This window comes from Sodiomyces alkalinus, assembly GCF_003711515.1.
Source record: "Sodiomyces alkalinus F11 unplaced genomic scaffold SODALscaffold_12, whole genome shotgun sequence".
Taxonomy (NCBI): Eukaryota; Fungi; Ascomycota; class Sordariomycetes; order Glomerellales; family Plectosphaerellaceae; genus Sodiomyces; species Sodiomyces alkalinus.
Genome location: NW_021167090.1, coordinates 248,003 through 265,009, shown reverse-complemented (window position 1 = coordinate 265,009; position 17,007 = coordinate 248,003). Strand labels below are relative to the sequence as shown.

At 52.7% G+C, this 17,007-nt stretch overlaps 4 protein-coding genes across 4 annotated transcripts; 3 read left to right on the top strand and 1 right to left on the bottom strand.

Annotated features, from left to right (window-relative positions):
- Positions 1-1,760: 1,760 nt before the first annotated feature.
- On the top strand, positions 1,761-5,206 carry SODALDRAFT_394794 (Pkinase-domain-containing protein; the record flags this gene model as incomplete). Its single annotated transcript, XM_028615278.1, has 3 exons — positions 1,761-2,468; positions 2,554-3,187; positions 3,270-5,206. 3 exons carry the CDS (start codon positions 1,761-1,763, stop codon positions 5,204-5,206), a joined length of 3,279 nt encoding a protein of 1,092 aa, XP_028462732.1.
- A 1,348-nt stretch (positions 5,207-6,554) lies between these two features.
- SODALDRAFT_73906 (Rcd1-domain-containing protein) lies at positions 6,555-8,398 on the top strand. The gene is made up of 4 exons (XM_028615635.1): positions 6,555-7,080; positions 7,231-7,386; positions 7,522-7,897; positions 8,015-8,398. Exons 1-4 carry the CDS (start codon positions 6,714-6,716, stop codon positions 8,196-8,198), a joined length of 1,083 nt encoding a protein of 360 aa, XP_028462731.1. The 5' UTR covers positions 6,555-6,713; the 3' UTR covers positions 8,199-8,398.
- A 1,105-nt stretch (positions 8,399-9,503) lies between these two features.
- Positions 9,504-11,422, bottom strand: SODALDRAFT_73898 (hypothetical protein). Its single transcript, XM_028615634.1, has 3 exons — positions 11,117-11,422; positions 10,983-11,054; positions 9,504-10,921 (listed from the first exon to the last, which is right to left on the bottom strand). The coding sequence occupies exons 1-3, from the start codon at positions 11,300-11,302 to the stop codon at positions 9,614-9,616; spliced, it is 1,566 nt and encodes a 521-aa protein (XP_028462730.1). The 5' UTR covers positions 11,303-11,422; the 3' UTR covers positions 9,504-9,613.
- Positions 11,423-15,233: 3,811 nt separating this feature from the next.
- On the top strand, positions 15,234-16,231 carry SODALDRAFT_363611 (hypothetical protein; the record flags this gene model as incomplete). Its single annotated transcript, XM_028614572.1, has 7 exons — positions 15,234-15,276; positions 15,300-15,412; positions 15,570-15,660; positions 15,759-15,774; positions 15,866-15,979; positions 16,045-16,100; positions 16,167-16,231. 7 exons carry the CDS (start codon positions 15,234-15,236, stop codon positions 16,229-16,231), a joined length of 498 nt encoding a protein of 165 aa, XP_028462729.1.
- Positions 16,232-17,007: the final 776 nt, after the last annotated feature.

Genomic DNA, 17,007 nt, shown 5'->3' with positions numbered 1-17,007 from the left:
ACATTCATATGGTAGCATGAATACCACCATCTCCATTGCTACACCGAAAAGACCCCAAAATCAATATACCCTTATACTGCTATGTGGAAAAGGTCCTGCTGTGTGGAAAAGGGCCTGCTATGTGGAAAAGGTTAGCTTTTCGGTATAATTTCTAAGAGGGTGGAAGGACTCTGCTTACCTCTATTATTTGTGGAAGAAAAGGAACGCTGCTGCTGTTGTGGAAGAAGTCCTGCTGTGTGGAAGAAGTTAGCTTTTCGTCACGATATCGTGGAAGGGAATCTGCCTACCTGTTGTTGTGGAAGAGGGCTGTTGTTGTAGGAGGGCTGTTGTTGTAGGAGGGCTTTGTGTGGAAAAGGAAGATCTTAAAGCTGTAATAAAGGAAGAAGAAGATCTTAAAGCTGTAGAAAAGAAGAAGATCCTAATAATCGTAGAGTCGTACGGCAGAATAACTATACCGCCTACTACGTAACCTACCTACCTGCCTCCTGAAGATATCGTGGAATCGTGGAAGGACCTACCGTTAGATATACATATAGGTACATTGTCTACGTGTATCACCCCTTATATTTTACTAGGGGCTAGATATCTTTATAAAGTATATATACAAAATCCACTATCTAGAGGATTACACTATCAGCTTGATTATACTGACAGGAAGGGTCAGTGTGGTCGGTACTAGTCAGTCATTTAGTAGGCCTATGATAACTGATAAGATACCCTAACCTGTATAACAGTATACCTTTTCAGGTTATTATTTCTTCCTAGTTACTATATACTTTACTGCTTAGACTGAACGCCATAATGTACCTGACCATTTTAACATACTACGAACCTCTGTTAGTAAGCACCCTGTTTATGATATCGACTACATAGCCACATAATAACCACCTACCCCATTGTATCCACGGTGGTCATTACAAGACTAGACTGTCCATACCCCCCCCCCCCTCCCGGGTAGGTACTCATACCTAGGTACCAGTACTTGATACGGTTTGCACCTGATAATGACATAGGTGCCACAAAGAAGCCCCTTTCCTGTTAGGAAGGGGCAAGTTCAGACCGATTGTTTTCCAAGGAAGAGCGATCCAGCGAGTGAATTGCAGTGCCAAGCTTGCTCTCTCCCCGCTAGTTGCTTGGGAGGAACATTGGTACGAAGTAGCTCCTTTTCATGGGCTAAGAACAAAGTATATGTACGTGGTAGCTCTGTCCCTCTGCTTGTGTTAGGCCCTATTGGCACCTGATTTGGCAAAGGTAACTAGGTTGTTGTAGCTGTACGAAGTACGGAGGTAGATGATCAGGCTTCTCCAAAATCCGGTGAAGGTACGAAATGACGGAAGTAACAATACATCACGCTTCTCCCTCCCTCCTCATGTCGCCTCACTACGTGTAAAGTCCTCGCACCACTCTCTTCGTCTTCTTACTCTTTCACCTTCTTCTCCCTCGTGGTTTCTCATCCCGCCGACCGTTCACAAGAAGTCTTCGCGGCTTCTCCTATCAGAATCTCAAATCCCAGGACCCCCCTGAGCTGCCAATTATCCAAGTCCCGGCGCATCCAGTTTCCCCGCCCCAGCAGGAACCGGGACTTAGCAGGTTGAGGTTGCTCTGACGATTTGTACCCTACTGCCTACTGATCAATTACCCACTCTCTCCCATTCATTCTACCTATCGTACCTTACCTTACGTATACGGTCTGTGCCTCGTTGCCGTTGGGTGGTATTCTCCTGGCCCCTGTTATTCCATAAGCCCAAAGCCAACTAGCCATGACCATTGGAACAGCAATCACAACCGACTCGGAACACGCAGTACATCCCTCACCCTCCCGAAGCCGACATCAAGCAGCTCGCTCGCTGTCAACTCGTACTCGGCCACCCCCTCCCATCACAGGCTTGGGTGGCCCGCCTCCCCAGCGTGCAGCATCAACGTCTACCCAGCATCAACGCCACGCTAACTCGCACTCCTACTCACCTTCCCACTCCAGCTCTCGCCCTCCATCTGCCGCCCAGCCGGCCCAAGAAATTTATCCTCGCTACGAGTATGACCAGGAGACGACGAACTTAGCATCTTATTCTAAGCGAATCTCCACGAGAGATCGAGATCGAGAACGCGACCGTGACCGTGACCGTGACCGCGACCGCGACCGACGTGACCAACCCGTGGTCGCTTCTCGAGTCCCTGCCGAGCCCACCCGTGGCCAGCAACGCACGAGCGAAAAGTCTAACAACAACCATCACCATCACCACCAATCCCCGCCCGCTCAATCCGACATGGTTGCGAGCACCGCTGCCACCAAACCCCCCGGGCCTACTCCTCTCTCTGACCCGAGAGTTCCCAGTTCTTCTGCTGGTAAACAAGGAAGAGGCCGCACCACAATCCCCACCTCTTCCGGAAAATGGATTCTTGGCAAGACGATAGGGGCTGGGAGCATGGGCAAGGTCAAACTTGCTCGCAAAGAAGATGGCCCTGAAGTGGTGCGTTGCCGTCATGCTTCCCCCGCGTAAACATTCATGTTGTATGCTAACATAATCTCACTTTCCCCCCCTTTTCGATTCTCAGGTTGCCTGCAAAATAATCCCTCGAGGCTCAACCGAAGAGAGTCGCCACCAGTCTCGGGCTGACAAGGAAAGAGCCGACCAGTCGAAAGAGATCCGAACGGCGAGGGAGGCGGCCATCGTCACTCTACTCAATCATCCTCATATTTGCGGTCTTCGGGATGTCGTCCGCACCAACTACCACTGGTATATGCTGTTTGAATATGTCAATGGCGGGCAGATGCTCGACTACATTATTTCCCAAGGCAAACTCAAGGAAAAGCAGGCTCGAAAGTTTAGTCGTCAGATTGCGAGTGCGCTCGATTACTGTCATCGGAACAGCATTGTCCATCGCGATCTCAAGATCGAGAACATTCTCATCAGCAAAACCGGCGACATTAAGATCATTGACTTTGGCCTCAGCAACCTTTTCGCCCCTCGAGGCCACCTGAAAACCTTTTGCGGCAGCCTCTACTTCGCCGCTCCCGAGTTGCTAATGGCCAAGCCTTATACCGGTCCCGAAGTGGACGTCTGGAGTTTTGGTATCGTGCTATATGTCTTGGTTTGCGGAAAAGTCCCATTCGACGACCAGAGCATGCCAGCTCTCCACGCCAAAATTAAGAAGGGCGTGGTGGACTATCCCAACTGGCTATCTAATGGTACGTTGCGTCGAACCTGGACCTTTTTATTCGACATTGACCTCTTAGAATCGTCAAGGAAGCTGACCATGCTCTACCCCAGAATGCAAACATCTCCTCTCCCGAATGCTGGTGACAGATCCCAGGCAGCGGGCTACCATGGCCGAAGTCATGAACCACCAGTGGATGATCAAGGGATACGGAGGACCCCCCGATAACCACCTGCCGCATCGCGAACCCCTGACGTTACCATTGGAGCCTGAGGTCGTTGCTGGCATGTCCGGCTTCAACTTTGGTGCACCGGAGACCATCAAGCTTCAGCTCACCCGCGTCATCGAGTCGGAAGAATATCAGCGAGCAGTGCGGGCCTATCAACGCGAGAAAGAACTCCCGACGCCCGCCAAGGACGTCGAGAAGAAGCGCGGCTTTGGGTTCGACTTCTATAAGAGAAGGAACTCAGCAAATAGTAGGGATAACCTGAGCGCTCCCAGCACTGAGGGGCTTCAGCTGGGTGATGACCCTCTGAACGCGTATAGCCCTCTAATCTCGATATACCAGCTCGTCCGGGAGAAACAAGATCGCGATCGGCTGGAAGTGCGGCCCGGTCTGCCTAGCCAGCCTGGCTCCCAAAGGGATCTCCGAGAGAAGGAAGCTGCGCCACCAGAGATTTCTCTACCCCCCGAAGCGCATACGAACACAACTGCATACGAGATGCCGGGAGAAAAAGCTACGGGTGGCCGATCCCGCCCTCGTGCCCGCACGCACGGCGAGGACGATGCCCCGGAGATGGTCAAGCAATCACAGCTCGCCCCACCATCCGCCCAGGCCCAGACTCATGAGGGGATTTCCGACGCCCCGGCCAAGAAGGAGAGCACGGCAGCTGGCATACTCCGGCGCTTTAGCACGCGCAGACGCCGCGAACCCGAAAGGCTGGACAAGGACCGGTCGCACCCGCCCGTCGTGCAAGTCCGCTCCCCGCCAGAGGGTCCTGCGCCACCCAGGAAGAGCTTCAGCATTCGACGCAGTCGTCGCGATCACGACCGCGATGATGCAGGGGAATCGCGGCTACGGTCAGGGAGCAGTCAGCCCCCGCATGGCGATCTCTTGAGCCCACCACAGTCGGCAGGCGGGCCGTCTAATAGCCGTAGGAGCGGCTTGGGACGGTCTACCAGTGTTAACTCGGCAGTACTCCGACGCCGCGATTCGAGTCACGCCAATGAACCGCCGCACACGAGCGGGTCGGACCAGTCCGCGGCGACAGACAAGCCACGGTCGGATCCGAAAAGGACTTTTCAATCACGATCGGCGTCTGTACGGACCAAATCTCTTGGTCATGCTAGACGGGAGAGCATTCAGCAGCGACGGCTTCGGCGTGAGGAAGCACGCGAGGCGAACGTGCCAGAGGAGGCAGGCGAGCTGCTGGACGAACAAAGCGGCGGGTCGACGGACGGGCTAGACAGGCCGGACCTGGCCAAGCCGGTGTTCTTGAAGGGGCTGTTCAGCGTCTCGACTACGTCGGGCAAGCCAGTGCCACAGATTCGAGCAGACATCAAGAGGGTTTTGAAAGACCTCGGGGTGGAGTACACGCAAATCAAAGGTGGTTTCTCGTGTCGCCACGCGCCGAGCATCGACCTGAAGACGGTGCAGGACCCGCCTGGCAGCCCAGCCCATACTCCCGGGCACCGCAGGCGGTTCAGTTTCGGTGGGATCATGGGAAGCGGAGACAGGGATAGGGATAGGGACGATATGCCGACGACACCGCGAACCCCCATGCGGGGAGGCGGCAACGGTCATTCGAACTCGGAGATCTCGGTGGACAGCATCGGGCGTGATCCGGTGGGCCCTTCGAGGAGGGCAGCCGGGGAGACGAGTACACAGGTGCAGAGCGACCTGGGAGGCAATATGGTGATTGAGTTTGAGATCTTCATTGTCAAGGTCCCTCTCCTTTCACTGCACGGCATCCAGTTCAAGCACATGGCCGGCAACACTTGGCAGTACAAGAATATGGCGGATCAAATCCTGCGAGAACTCCGGCTTTGAGGCGGGGCACCGGAACATCTAAGGCTGCGGGCGGCGGAAGAGGACGAGGTCGCCAGTGCAGCAGCCAGCAGCGACGAAGGCGAAGAACGCGACGTCATCTGAGGTTAACGCATGGCGCCTTGCGGCCTTGTTGTCAAACAGCTGAGCCCTGTGGCTCCATCCACCTGATTCTTTTCTTCTTCTTTTCTTCTTTCTATTTTCTTTGCCGGCTTTGGTTTACTGCTATTGCCCTGGGACACAATCTAGGATGGGAAATAGCAACGGATGAGGAGGGAGATGGGAGGGGAGAAGATGCATGGTCACGGAGAGCAAGTTAAAGGAGGCATTTGCTTTTGGAGCAGGTCTGTTCTTGACGTTTCTGTTTCTGCACTGCATCTGAAGGCCATTTGCATCTGGTTTGGGCCGTCCAGCGGTTTCAATCAAGTTCAAGCATTTTGGGCTGATGACCAAGTGCTCCTTAAGCGCACAACTAAGTAATAATCCAGCGTATTTTTCGCTCCTAGGTACATAGGTAGTAACAGTGAGAAAGGGTCAGCTTAGAGGCGTTCAACTTAATTATATGTCTACTCAGTATAAAGCACTAAGAAATGTGTTTGTTGTTGATTCCCTTATCCCACAGACCTCCCTCGGGGGTGGAATAACCTAACGGCCGATTACGCAATCTATATACCTACGGATACGTCTCGTCTTTGCACCCCACTGGATAAGCGGGTACCTCACCCAACAAAATATCCTTGTGAACAAGTTAAAATGTGAGGTTATGTAAGCACGTATTTGCCGGAGCCACGGTGGACGGAGTAGTGCACTGACTCTGTCATGATGGAGGAGGGACACTGGACAGCCACCTCCACCTTGAACGACCGATCTAACCTTCCCGACTTGTCAGGTCCAAAGCCCTTTTCTGCCCCCAACAAATTCCCCACGATTCGACCACGACCGTCCTGATCGAATACCTACCTACCCTCGAGCACAAGAACAGCAAGGAGGACGGCGTTGTGAGCACTACAGCGATCAGCATCTACGGCAGTACAACCCAGACAGCGGACGCCAAGACCCCAAGATTCTGAACATCGCACAGCTCGGGCTTTTGGTCCATTGGTTCGACAAAGCATCTTTATCCATACTTCTACAGACCGCATTTCGGCGCCAGCCACTACCACCACCGGCTCTCTTTGTTCCACTTCTCTGAAGGGACATCTACGAGTTTTTCACGTCGGTCAACGGGGAGACCATCTCCACTTGCCCTAACGCGCTGAGAGGTCCCAAGTCCCGGAACCTGTCTGTATTAACACTGTCATACGTCCACACTGCGACTTGCGACTCGCGACCGCGACTTGCCTACCGTTCAACCACCCTTCGAACTCGAAGCCTTTTGTGCCACATACCTACTCGTTTCAATTTTTTGCCTACCTTTCAACTCCCGACTACACTTCGAACTCCCTTGGACTATTGTCCCCCCGAAACCGAACCATCCTGACCAGCACGCTCCCCTTTCGTCCTGGCCAAGATGATGCCGGCACCTCACGTCTACGGGCATCATCAGTATAATCCGCAAGCGGATTCATCCTGGATGCACCAGCAGTCAACTCACCATCAACATGCACAACAAGCTGCCGCCGCCGCCGCCGCTGCTTCTGCCGCCCAGCAGCAACACTATAACCGTCTGGCTGGCGCCCATAACACCGTGGCAGCGCTCGCCGGTGCTGCCCATGGTCAAGATGCCGCCCATGAGAACATTTCCGAAGACAACCGCCGCACCATGGCGTACATTGCCGACCTGCTCAACGAAAATACTCGAGAAGCTGCCCTGTTGGAACTAAGCAAGAAGCGAGAGCAGGTGCCTGAGCTGGCCTTGATTTTGTGGCATTCGTTTGGTACGTCGGCCATCATTCCTTGCCCCCACGCTTTCTTTCTTTCTTTCCTTTTTTTCTCCTCGGAAAATAATATTGCTCTCTTTCTGTTCTTTTTGCGCACGCGCTATTCCCGAAATGCAATGACTTCTTCTCTAACTGTTACATACATAGGTGTCATGACATCCCTGCTCCAAGAAATCATCTCGGTCTATACGCTGCTGAGCCCCTCTCAGTTGACAGCCGCCGCCTCCAACAGGGTTTGCAATGCGTTGGCACTCCTGCAGTGCGTCGCGTCTCACAACGATACTCGAAATCTCTTCTTGAACGGTAAGTCAGCCCTGTCGTTTAGCGCCGCTTGAACCCGCACCTCAACCCTCCTATGCAAACACAAAGAAAGAAAAGAAAAAAAAAAAGGCATAAAAGTTTCGGATAGCTAACGTTGCCATTGGTAAAATCTCGCAGCTCACATCCCTCTATTTCTCTATCCGTTTCTCAATACCACGTCCAAGTCGAGACCCTTTGAATACCTACGTCTGACTTCGCTCGGCGTCATCGGCGCCCTTGTTAAAAACGACTCATCCGAGGTCATCAACTTCCTCCTCACTACAGAGATCATCCCGCTCTGCTTGCGCATCATGGAGACTGGCTCGGAACTGAGCAAGACCGTTGCCATCTTCATCGTCCAGAAGATTCTGCTTGATGATAGTGGCTTGAATTACATCTGCGCCACCTACGAGCGGTTTTATGCTGTCGGCACTGTCCTGAGCAATATGGTTGCCCAACTCGTCGAGCAGCAGACCGCTAGGCTCTTGAAGCACGTTGTACGATGCTTCTTACGGTTCGTAGTCGGCCCCTGGTCCCTTTGGTCCTGGATCAAACGTCCGCGAACTTTTACTTGCCCTTCCTTCCATTCGGGGTTTCTCTTTTATTTGCTGCTAACAGGCGACGTCCATAGACTCAGCGATAATGCCCGAGCTCGCGAAGCACTCCGACAATGTCTACCAGAGCCTCTTCGAGACGCCACCTTCTCCAACGTACTCCGAGACGACGCCGCCACGAAGAGATGCCTCGCCCAGCTACTAATCAACCTTTCCGACAACGTGGTCGAACCCGGTGCTGGCAACCATTCCGGCTTGTGATGAGCCCGCCAGCTCCCTTTCTTGGCCTAGATTTATCTATCCATCGAGGATTTCATCCACCTGTACCATTACGCATGATTCGGCGACGAGGAGCAACGGGCATTCTGGTTTTCTTTTCCGGTCATGGCTTATCTATATCCAACCACTTTTTCTTTTCGTTTCGTTTCGTTTCGTTTCTCTTTTTTTTTTTCTTCTCTTCTTTTTACTACGTTCGAAATAGGGGGCCGTATCATTGGGAAACAAAGAATATCTCTCTTTGTTCCCCTTCTTTCTGAGCAAGCGGGATGAAGCATGATGGTAAGGAAACTCTGGCTCGCGAAGAGGCAATTACTTTGCCGGCTGGTTTAGGGTTTTCGTTTTGTTTTGGCTTTCCAAGGAACACACACGTACATGAGGTTCGATGTCTTCCTGGGGATGCGGAGTTACACAAAATTCTTTCCTTCTTGTGAATTATTTTGCATGGCCCTCGGCTAAAAGGACAGGTGGCTTTTTTTTCCCTTTTTTTTTCCTTCTCATTTCCCTTCTTCTTAGTGGTTGGCGGTGGGGGACGGTGGAATCATAGGAGGGAACGGGATGGTGTTATTCTTGTTTTAGCACAAGCAGCGGCGCTGGACATTCTTCTCGACATCATTTGATTCTTCCGCGAGCGGACGGCGTGGAAAACGGGATGGTACGATTCAACTTTACACAACTTCTTGTCTGGCTGGCAACATCTTTCTGGAGAAAAGGTCGCCGGATCCTACGACGGAGGCAAAGGGGGGGGGGGGGGGGGAATTCGGGCATCCCGTGGTTCGGTAAACCTTTTTCCGGCCATGTTTGATGACGGAATCGGCTTCCCCTTCCCAGCGTATTATACCCACGGCATGGCATACCCCTTAGTTGACACTACGGGAGGACAAGGGAAAAGGGGGGCTTGAAGGGGCGAGTTCTCGTTGTTCGAGTGGATAGTTATACGACAAAACGGAGAACGCAGAGAGTGAGAAACCCGGCTTAGAGATGGGCCGGCGAGATCGCAGAGTCAAGAGGCAGGAGAGAGAAGCTGTCGTTGCTTCGAAAAGCGAGAAGCGCTTGCAGGCGGGAAAGCTGAGACTGCTGACCTGCCACACCTGTTGCATATGTGTATGTACGTCGCAAAACCAAGAGGATGGAGTATCTGCCAATAGAAGATATATGCCTTCACCTTTTGCTTCATTCATACACTTTGGGCCTTTCCTGTGACGTGTCGGGCTCAGGGGACGAGATTGAAGCTGGGAATCATCGGATGGCACGCAATCGCTCGTATATCTGTAGCCTTTCCCCGCATAATGAGCATTTCTCGTGGGAGCCTAAAGCGAATCCAGAGGCCTGTACAGTTTGTTCAGTGTCTGGTCTATTGGAAAGGATTGATAATCCCCGCCCTTTATACGCCAAAGTCGTTATCCCACAAGACAGAAATGCTGGCCGTGCCCAATTGAATCAACAGTACTAGTACCACACCCGCACACCTTTTTTTCTTCTCTCTCCCTAGATCCCCTAAGCTGATTATCCCTGGGGTCCGAGGTCTGCGCTGCGGGCTGAACAATAAGCGCACTGGCTTTGAACTGAAGATCACTCTTGACCACATGTTCGGCTACGGCACCAACGGCCAACTTCAGGTCCACCTGGACCGAGACAGACTCGACGGCATCGAACAGTGGATGTCGGCGACCGATGATGACAAGGCTGTTTGTTTCTCTGGAATGTTTGCATAAACAGATTCTGGCGTGAACTCTCGCCTTTTCCAAGGCCTCGGCTCTGCTTACCGCCGCGTTCGTGAAGGAGACACGGTTCTTTGTGGCGACCGCAAGGGACACTTGCAACGCGGCTAGCAACTCGGCGTCTTCAAGCCCAACATTCGCGTTGCCCTCATCGGCCTTGCCTTCGCTCGCTGCGACATCTTTAACGGCACAATGAGCGATGGTGACCCTCACGTCCGGATTACGGGCCAGCTGTAAAGTTAACCCGAGCGCCGCCCCGGTCGTCGACCCCGCCAAAGAACGGGAGAAATACGCGGTGCATCTTGTCCGCCGCCGGCTGAAAAGCCCCATGACTGTGGATGAACGTATTGCCGATAGTCCTGGGAATATCAGGGGCTCTGTTGGACTGGTGACCGGCGAGACGTTGCCGTATTCACCCCAGGGGATGATGGCTACATCAGATAAAACGTTTCGGGCGTGGGAGATGACCGTTTCGGCGTACAACGAAGTGGGAACCACGGCAAGACTCGCGGAAACGGTGAGCGACTGCAGCTGCGTAAAAGTGGTGAAGGCACCGATGATCGGGTCCCTCTGTACATGTTCCTGCTCGGCAACTCGCATGACAGAGGACTCGCGCTGGGTAAGCTCCAGCATGCGGAGGCCGTGAGCCTTGAGCAGCTCGGTGTATCTGACCAGCTCTTGGCCCGCGCTGTGACTCACCACCTCGTAAGATCTGTTTTCGTGCCCATTTGTGGAATCCCCGGCCTTTGCGCTTTTCCCCAGAAGCGTGACGAGAGTGAATATGGCGGGCAACGAGTCGAGTCGGATCTGTACCAATAGTGACTTCATCTCGAAGTTGGAAATATTCTCTAGAAGAACAGATATACCGGAACCAGGCTTCGGGTCGCCGTTCCAGTCGATCTCGCCCCTCTTCCATTTTCCCAACTTCTGCTGGTACCAAGGAGGGTATAGGAGGTGCGTCAGTGGGGTCGTCGCAACCGTGGTGACCTGCTTCCGTATCAGTGTCTAGTGAACCCGCTGGTGTCGTTGGGAGCCATCTGCCACATACCACAGCCATAATGACGAGATGGTGAAGGTTTGCCGGGATAAAATGCCAGCTTCCAAACCAATATGCATTATTCTGTATTGGCAAGTCAGTGTATGTGGTGTGCGAGGATTTAGAGGTTTATAAACAGCACTCACGAGTACAATTAGCTCAATAAGACCTTTGCAGCTCATAAGAACTCCAATGGTGAAGCCTTCCCTCCACACAAATTTACAGAGGCGCGCTGCTACGGCTCCGCCGATGATCTTGCCGGCAAAAGCAACGGCGATAACACCAACCACGTACCCCCAAGCCACGACGTCATCGAGAAGACCGATGTCCATGTTCAAACCTGAGAGGGCAAAGAAGAAAGGAAGAAAGAGGATGGAAGCAATGTCAAAGCGACCACACCTTGGGTCGGGCCATGGTGCAGGCTACCTGTACGCCGCAAAATGCGTGTCAGGCAGGACTGGGCGAACGCCGAAAGTCAGAAGCAAACCCCAGCCGATGCAACAGAGTAAGACCCATAAGGCGGTCAGTCCCGGGGTATTGTTGACAAGAGCGACGCAGAGAGCGAGGAGAATCTAGCCGGCGAGGACGACGACCCCCACAGGCTTGTGAAGAATCTTGAGCTCAGACATGATCCGACAAAGGATGGGGAAGGCCGTTATACACAAGGCCGTGCCGATGAAGAGGTTGTAGATGCCGAAACTAATGGGGTTGTCGTTCTCCTCGGCGTGGAATTGCGTATAAAGGCCCCAGGCAATGGCGCAGCCCAAGCCCAAAGGCAAGATCATACCTGCTAAGCCAACGCTCAGGGCTGCTTTCCAGTTGTTGGCGATGAGGCACATGTCCAGTTCAAGGCCAACGAGGAAGAGGAAGAGAACATGCCCAAGTTGGCGACATTGCCCAGTACAGGAGGCATGGATTACGTGGGGAAGATGACCTCCTGAAAGCCGGGGATGTGCATCATGGCTGACGGGCCGAGGAGGATGCCACCGATCACCTCAGCTATGACGCGTGGCTGCTTGAGACGGGCTAGTGGCAAGTGCAGTAGTCGACAGAAGATGACGATGATGGCGACCTGAAGTCGGTAAGGGTAGGGAGTTGATAACTTGATATTGGGCGACATGGCAAACGAGGTTCCCTCAGTGGAGCGCTTCCCATTGCGGCATTGGGTAAACTCATCGTTAGATGTTTCAAAGCTTCCATCATCGTGCTCAAGCAAATTAATGCGGGAGACGAGGAGAGAAGGAGAGGTTCTGGGTTGGGGTATACGGTATACCCATACGACGCCCCGGTGCAGAGTCGGGGCGTGGTAGATTCAACCCGTGAGACACCGAAATATATCTCCCACTTCTCAAACCCCGTCTTGAAAGAAAAAAAAATTCTCAAAGGTCGGTGGCTTCGGCACCTCTTCCTTACTTCGTAGTACCTGAGCCAACTCCAGAGGCGACCCATTCGACCTCCACAGCAGCGGTAATGGGTATAAACTCCGTGTTGTAGGATGGCAGGATGTTGCTGCCAGGAAGCCTAGGTACTATTCCGGCACTGCCTGTGTAGAGCCCTAGCAAAGAGCCATGTCTTTACACCGCGAGGTCAATTGACAAGCTAAAGAGCCGGTTTCCGTACAGGACACAGCCAGGCCATGGACCTGCTGCATGGTCTGTTACGAGATTAGCTGGGCATTGTTTCTGGCTTCAGAGCACAAAACCCGTGGGGTTGTCTTGGAAAACTGGCTTTCATAGTAGACGGAACCCTCGATGACTGTTCGTGGATTCCTCTTCGGTCGCCTGAAGAAACTCTGTGCGACCAGGTCTTTTTTGACCGAGGCATTGTTCGGTGCAAATCGACACTCAGAAACCATGCAACGTGGTCGAGATCATTATCCCGAGCCTCCCAATGGCATTCTCGGTCAGGCCCCGGCTTAACAGCCCGTCCATGAATGATCAAGATGCCTTTGCGTCACAAAGGGAATCTTGATGTTCAATGCCAAATGGTGCTCACAGACGACTAGGGTTGAAGCACAGGTGCAAATAGGGTGCTTATCACGTCTTGGCACATAAGCCGTGATCCGAATCCCTGGGACCATAGCGACTGTAGGAGTACTGCAGCTTCTGATAAGCGACTGCCCTTCTCCTTTGTTCCCCCCTTTCAATGTCATCACATTGGAAACAATTGCGTTTGGCTTGTACGCCAGCCTTGCCAGCCTCGCGGAGAAGAACTAGAAGCTAGGGGGACAAGGGAAGTCGATGGATTAAGAGATAGCGATCGGGCTCTGCAGGACTCGGTCGGGTCTCGGCCAGTGGCCTGGAGTGCATGGTCTTCCCAAGGGCCCTGCGTCTTTGGATTTCTTCAGTGTGACGAAGGTAGTCACGGGCATCAAGTTTTTCAGCAGCCCGCCTTTCCCATCCAACCCCCAAAAGGAAAGGCAAAAAGAAAGGGGGGGGGGAAACGAAATCCTGCTCGTGCAGAGGGAGTGAGAGGCTCACCGACTTGGTCGCATACTTCCCGGGCAGGGTCGGAAAACTCGGCCTCGGCTCCCACACGACGACAAAGTGAACCCACGCGCCTCCGAAAACCGCTCCAGGTTGGGCAAGACCGATACGCGATACGCGGAAGGACGGACATAATTTCGACAATCATCGCACGAAGGCGGTTCTCAACTCCGGCTCATGAAAGGACCGGACAAAGACCGAGTGGAGGGATCGTCTCTGGTTGGAACACCTTTCTCGTTTACCAACCTGTCGTCGTCGACGACGCCGCTCCCTGAGTGGCATTAGCTTCGTGTCTTCATGCCGAGTGACTCAAAAGTCGGTCTACCGATTCAACAGCTAATGCATGTTGTGTACTAATCAGGGGGTGCAAACATACGTACGACGGCTGTGCCGATGCTGCTGAGTGATATGATTTGATGTGGTCGTTGAAATGCCGGGTTTCCGAGTAGTAGTAGGCTAAGATAGAGACCGAACAAGAAACAGATCCGTCGCATGGAGATTGTGGAGATAGCGGATACACGGTGACGTGCGTATTCGCATCCGCATCGGCACCGGCCTTCGACGATGGGTGCGACATCGCTGCGGTTATACGGATGGATTCCCTCGCACACCCCCAAATTATCAAGCTCAACAAGTTCCATGGGAGATTTTAGGGATGAATACGTTGGAGGAGTGGCGCGAAGTACGTTGTAACTACCTAGGTACCTAAGGTACCTTAGGTACGTATACGAAGTGCAGGGTTCGCAAAGTGGAGCTGCAAGCAGCGGTTCATTTCGCTTCTCCGCCTTGTCCAGTGCTTCGCTCCTACCCCTGCTCCGCCTTTTCCACACCAAACGAGGACGTTCCTCACACAAGACTGGCGGTGGACAGGGGTAGGACTCGAAGGTTTCAAGCCGTCCGGCCAAAGTGGGCACCGAAAGCTGATGTAACTGTACCCCATACTTCCCTGTTGGTTCGAAGGCTAATTATGGCCGACCCGCATCGGACCCTTCCGAGTATCGAGTTAATAATGGTTCTTCAGCCGCTTGATTGGTCAGGTAGTCAGTCCAGTGCCCGATGGAAGCGAGACAACATCCAGCAGAACATAGTACTTCGTCGAAAGGGATAAGGGGGTTAAGTTAGCACGAAGTAAGTACTTCGAACGCCGCACTATAATAAAAGATCTATGTTAGATAAGGTAGTTATGAGATATTCTAGAAGTGTGTAAAGGGAGCTAGAGCACCGTGCTGGAGTATTCCGAGTACCTATTTGCCACTCTCGGCTCAACCTCCACCGAAAAATGCATTATTCGTCAAGAGAAGACAATTCATAGACACACATTTCAGACATCTTGACCCGATACATAGGCACATAGTTAGGCAGTACCCAAGACATTACAACGTATTTGACATATTGCATCGTATCTGTTTAGGGACCCTTCGACACTGTTGGGAAGCGCCCGTTGTTGTTTAGAGAGATGCCGGGGAAATCCGTCAATAATTTGCTGGCAAGCCAATCAGACACGGCAGGACCTTATAGTTCGTTGAATTAATTAGCCCATTTTTGGGACAAAGTCACCAACCAAAGTCCCTTTGCTCTTATAACGGAGCGTTCAGCCCTACGAGAGACCCCATATATGGGTACCTGGGTATCTTAGGTTGAGGAGCTTGTAGCGTACGAGTATAGAGTACGGGCGGTGAAGTACCTAGCTACTCGTATACCTCGGGTGGGGGGGTGACAGTCAAGGCCAACTCCGTCGGCACCCCCTGCCGTGCCATTACGAAAGCTATTCCAGTGCATGGCGGGTGACTTTCCGCATCGGTCTCCACAGCAGCACAGAGGTGCATCGACAACCCACCCACAGCGTTTCTTGGGCCAAGCCACGGGTACAACCCTGTTACGGCGTCTCCGATACGCAGGTTACGGGCCTGGGTGCATCGGCGCATGGTTCATGGGAGGCAGCAAGAATGCAATGGGGTAGGAAAGGGGGGCAGTTCAATTGGGTCATTGACATGGAGAGTCCCGCGGATAATTATCGACGACACGACACACAACGCATACCGTATATTGGTACGAACACACACATAGTACTCCCTCTCCATAGCTCTCCCAAACTCAACATTGCCGCCGTTAGACAAGCCGGGAAAATAACAGCCGGGTGCGTTTACAATTCGTCCGGCCGGCGGTTGTATTCGTCCGGTCCGAATGCACAACGTGGAGATTGAGTACGTCGTCCATAGTTACCCTAGCCACACCGCCTCTACCTTATTGTGCAAGGTAAACTTACTTTTGTTCGCTATATCTATTTCTGCACCTCGATTAGCAACATCGCACACCGAGTACGTGGCTTCGGGTCCAGAAGCAACCCTAATGTCTCTCCATACCTACAACGTACCCAGTCTTTTCAAGGTACCTTGGGCGTGGTCATAGCTGGAATATGAGAGTGCCCGCAACGACGGAGCAAACGGCGATAATGATCACTGATCGGATTCTCCGCTCCACGATAAAAGTGGATCTGTACCTGGGCCCCTCCGAACTTCAGATGTATCGCGCGCGCTTGCCCGCAAGGGGCAATATGTACATACAACGTACAACGTATGACCTCTGAGCCGCTTGTCCCCGGAACGGGGATGGCCCCGGCTACAAGTCGCCGATAAGAGGGGCGGTGGGGACCCTGAGGTTATGCGCAGCGGATGCCTAGCCCTATGAGAGATTTAAACATCTGACACAGGCTGGAAACGATGTGCCGCCCGCTATCAGATTAGGATCACCGCAGAAGCAACCATCGAAGTATGAATTTCCACTCAACATAGGTAACCTCCTTATCAATGAATTGATCACAGTAAATTGTCGAAAGAGATAAACTCGAGCCACACCATGCATCATGGACCACGTGAACCACGTGTGCACGTATGTGTATGTACTACTGTCGTACGGACCTAGAGACGAGGTTGTCCCCCGAACGGAATCCGACTTTCACATCGATGAAAAGTCGGGGGAGACCGAAAATTGAAAACGAAGTGGAACAGACAAGCCGAACCTTCCGTGCAACTTCTGGCTGCTATTCCAAGGTCATGGGATTGGAGAGCGAGGGTAGGTATTCCTCCGGTGAAGCGCGAGATAATGAAGGACCCTGGTGTAATTACTTCCAGACAACATTCTCGTACTGAGACTTCATGTGGATACTGTGTCCCTTATCGGCGACTGACCCCTTCGTACACAGAATGCTCCCACGAGTGTCCTACCTAGTCGGCGACAGGTTGTTGAATAAGAACCGGACGAATCATGAACTGAGACAGGTCTTTCTACTTTAGGCTTTGGAAGGAGTGGTGTATGTACCATTCGTGTGCAGAAGGACGTCTTGTACAATGCCGATGTTGGACCATTGCAATCCAGGGGTACCACGTTCTATTCCCTTCTTGGGTATATCCCCATTTGGGAAAAATTAGTCCTCTTGTCGAGGACAGGTGAGCACCGTCCACTCCTAGACCGGCAGTCAGAAATAGTGGGCGTTTGGGGTCCATGCACGGTGCAAACGACCGGATCCTCCATCCGCCGTGGGTCACGCTGCC

Bases quoted from the DNA above. Each gene is read 5' to 3' on its own strand.
- SODALDRAFT_73906 (XM_028615635.1), top strand. From the start codon at position 6,714: ATGATGCCGGCACCTCACGTCTACGGGCATCATCAGTATAATCCGCAA. The intron at 7,081-7,230 runs GTACGTCGGCCA...TTACATACATAG, and splicing joins GATTTTGTGGCATTCGTTTG to GTGTCATGACATCCCTGCTC. The intron at 7,387-7,521 runs GTAAGTCAGCCC...AAAATCTCGCAG, and splicing joins TCGAAATCTCTTCTTGAACG to CTCACATCCCTCTATTTCTC.
- SODALDRAFT_73898 (XM_028615634.1), bottom strand. From the start codon at position 11,302: ATGGACATCGGTCTTCTCGATGACGTCGTGGCTTGGGGGTACGTGGTT. The intron at 11,055-11,116 runs GTGAGTGCTGTT...TTGCCAATACAG, and splicing joins TTATTGAGCTAATTGTACTC to AATAATGCATATTGGTTTGG. The intron at 10,922-10,982 runs GTATGTGGCAGA...ATACGGAAGCAG, and splicing joins ATCTCGTCATTATGGCTGTG to GTCACCACGGTTGCGACGAC.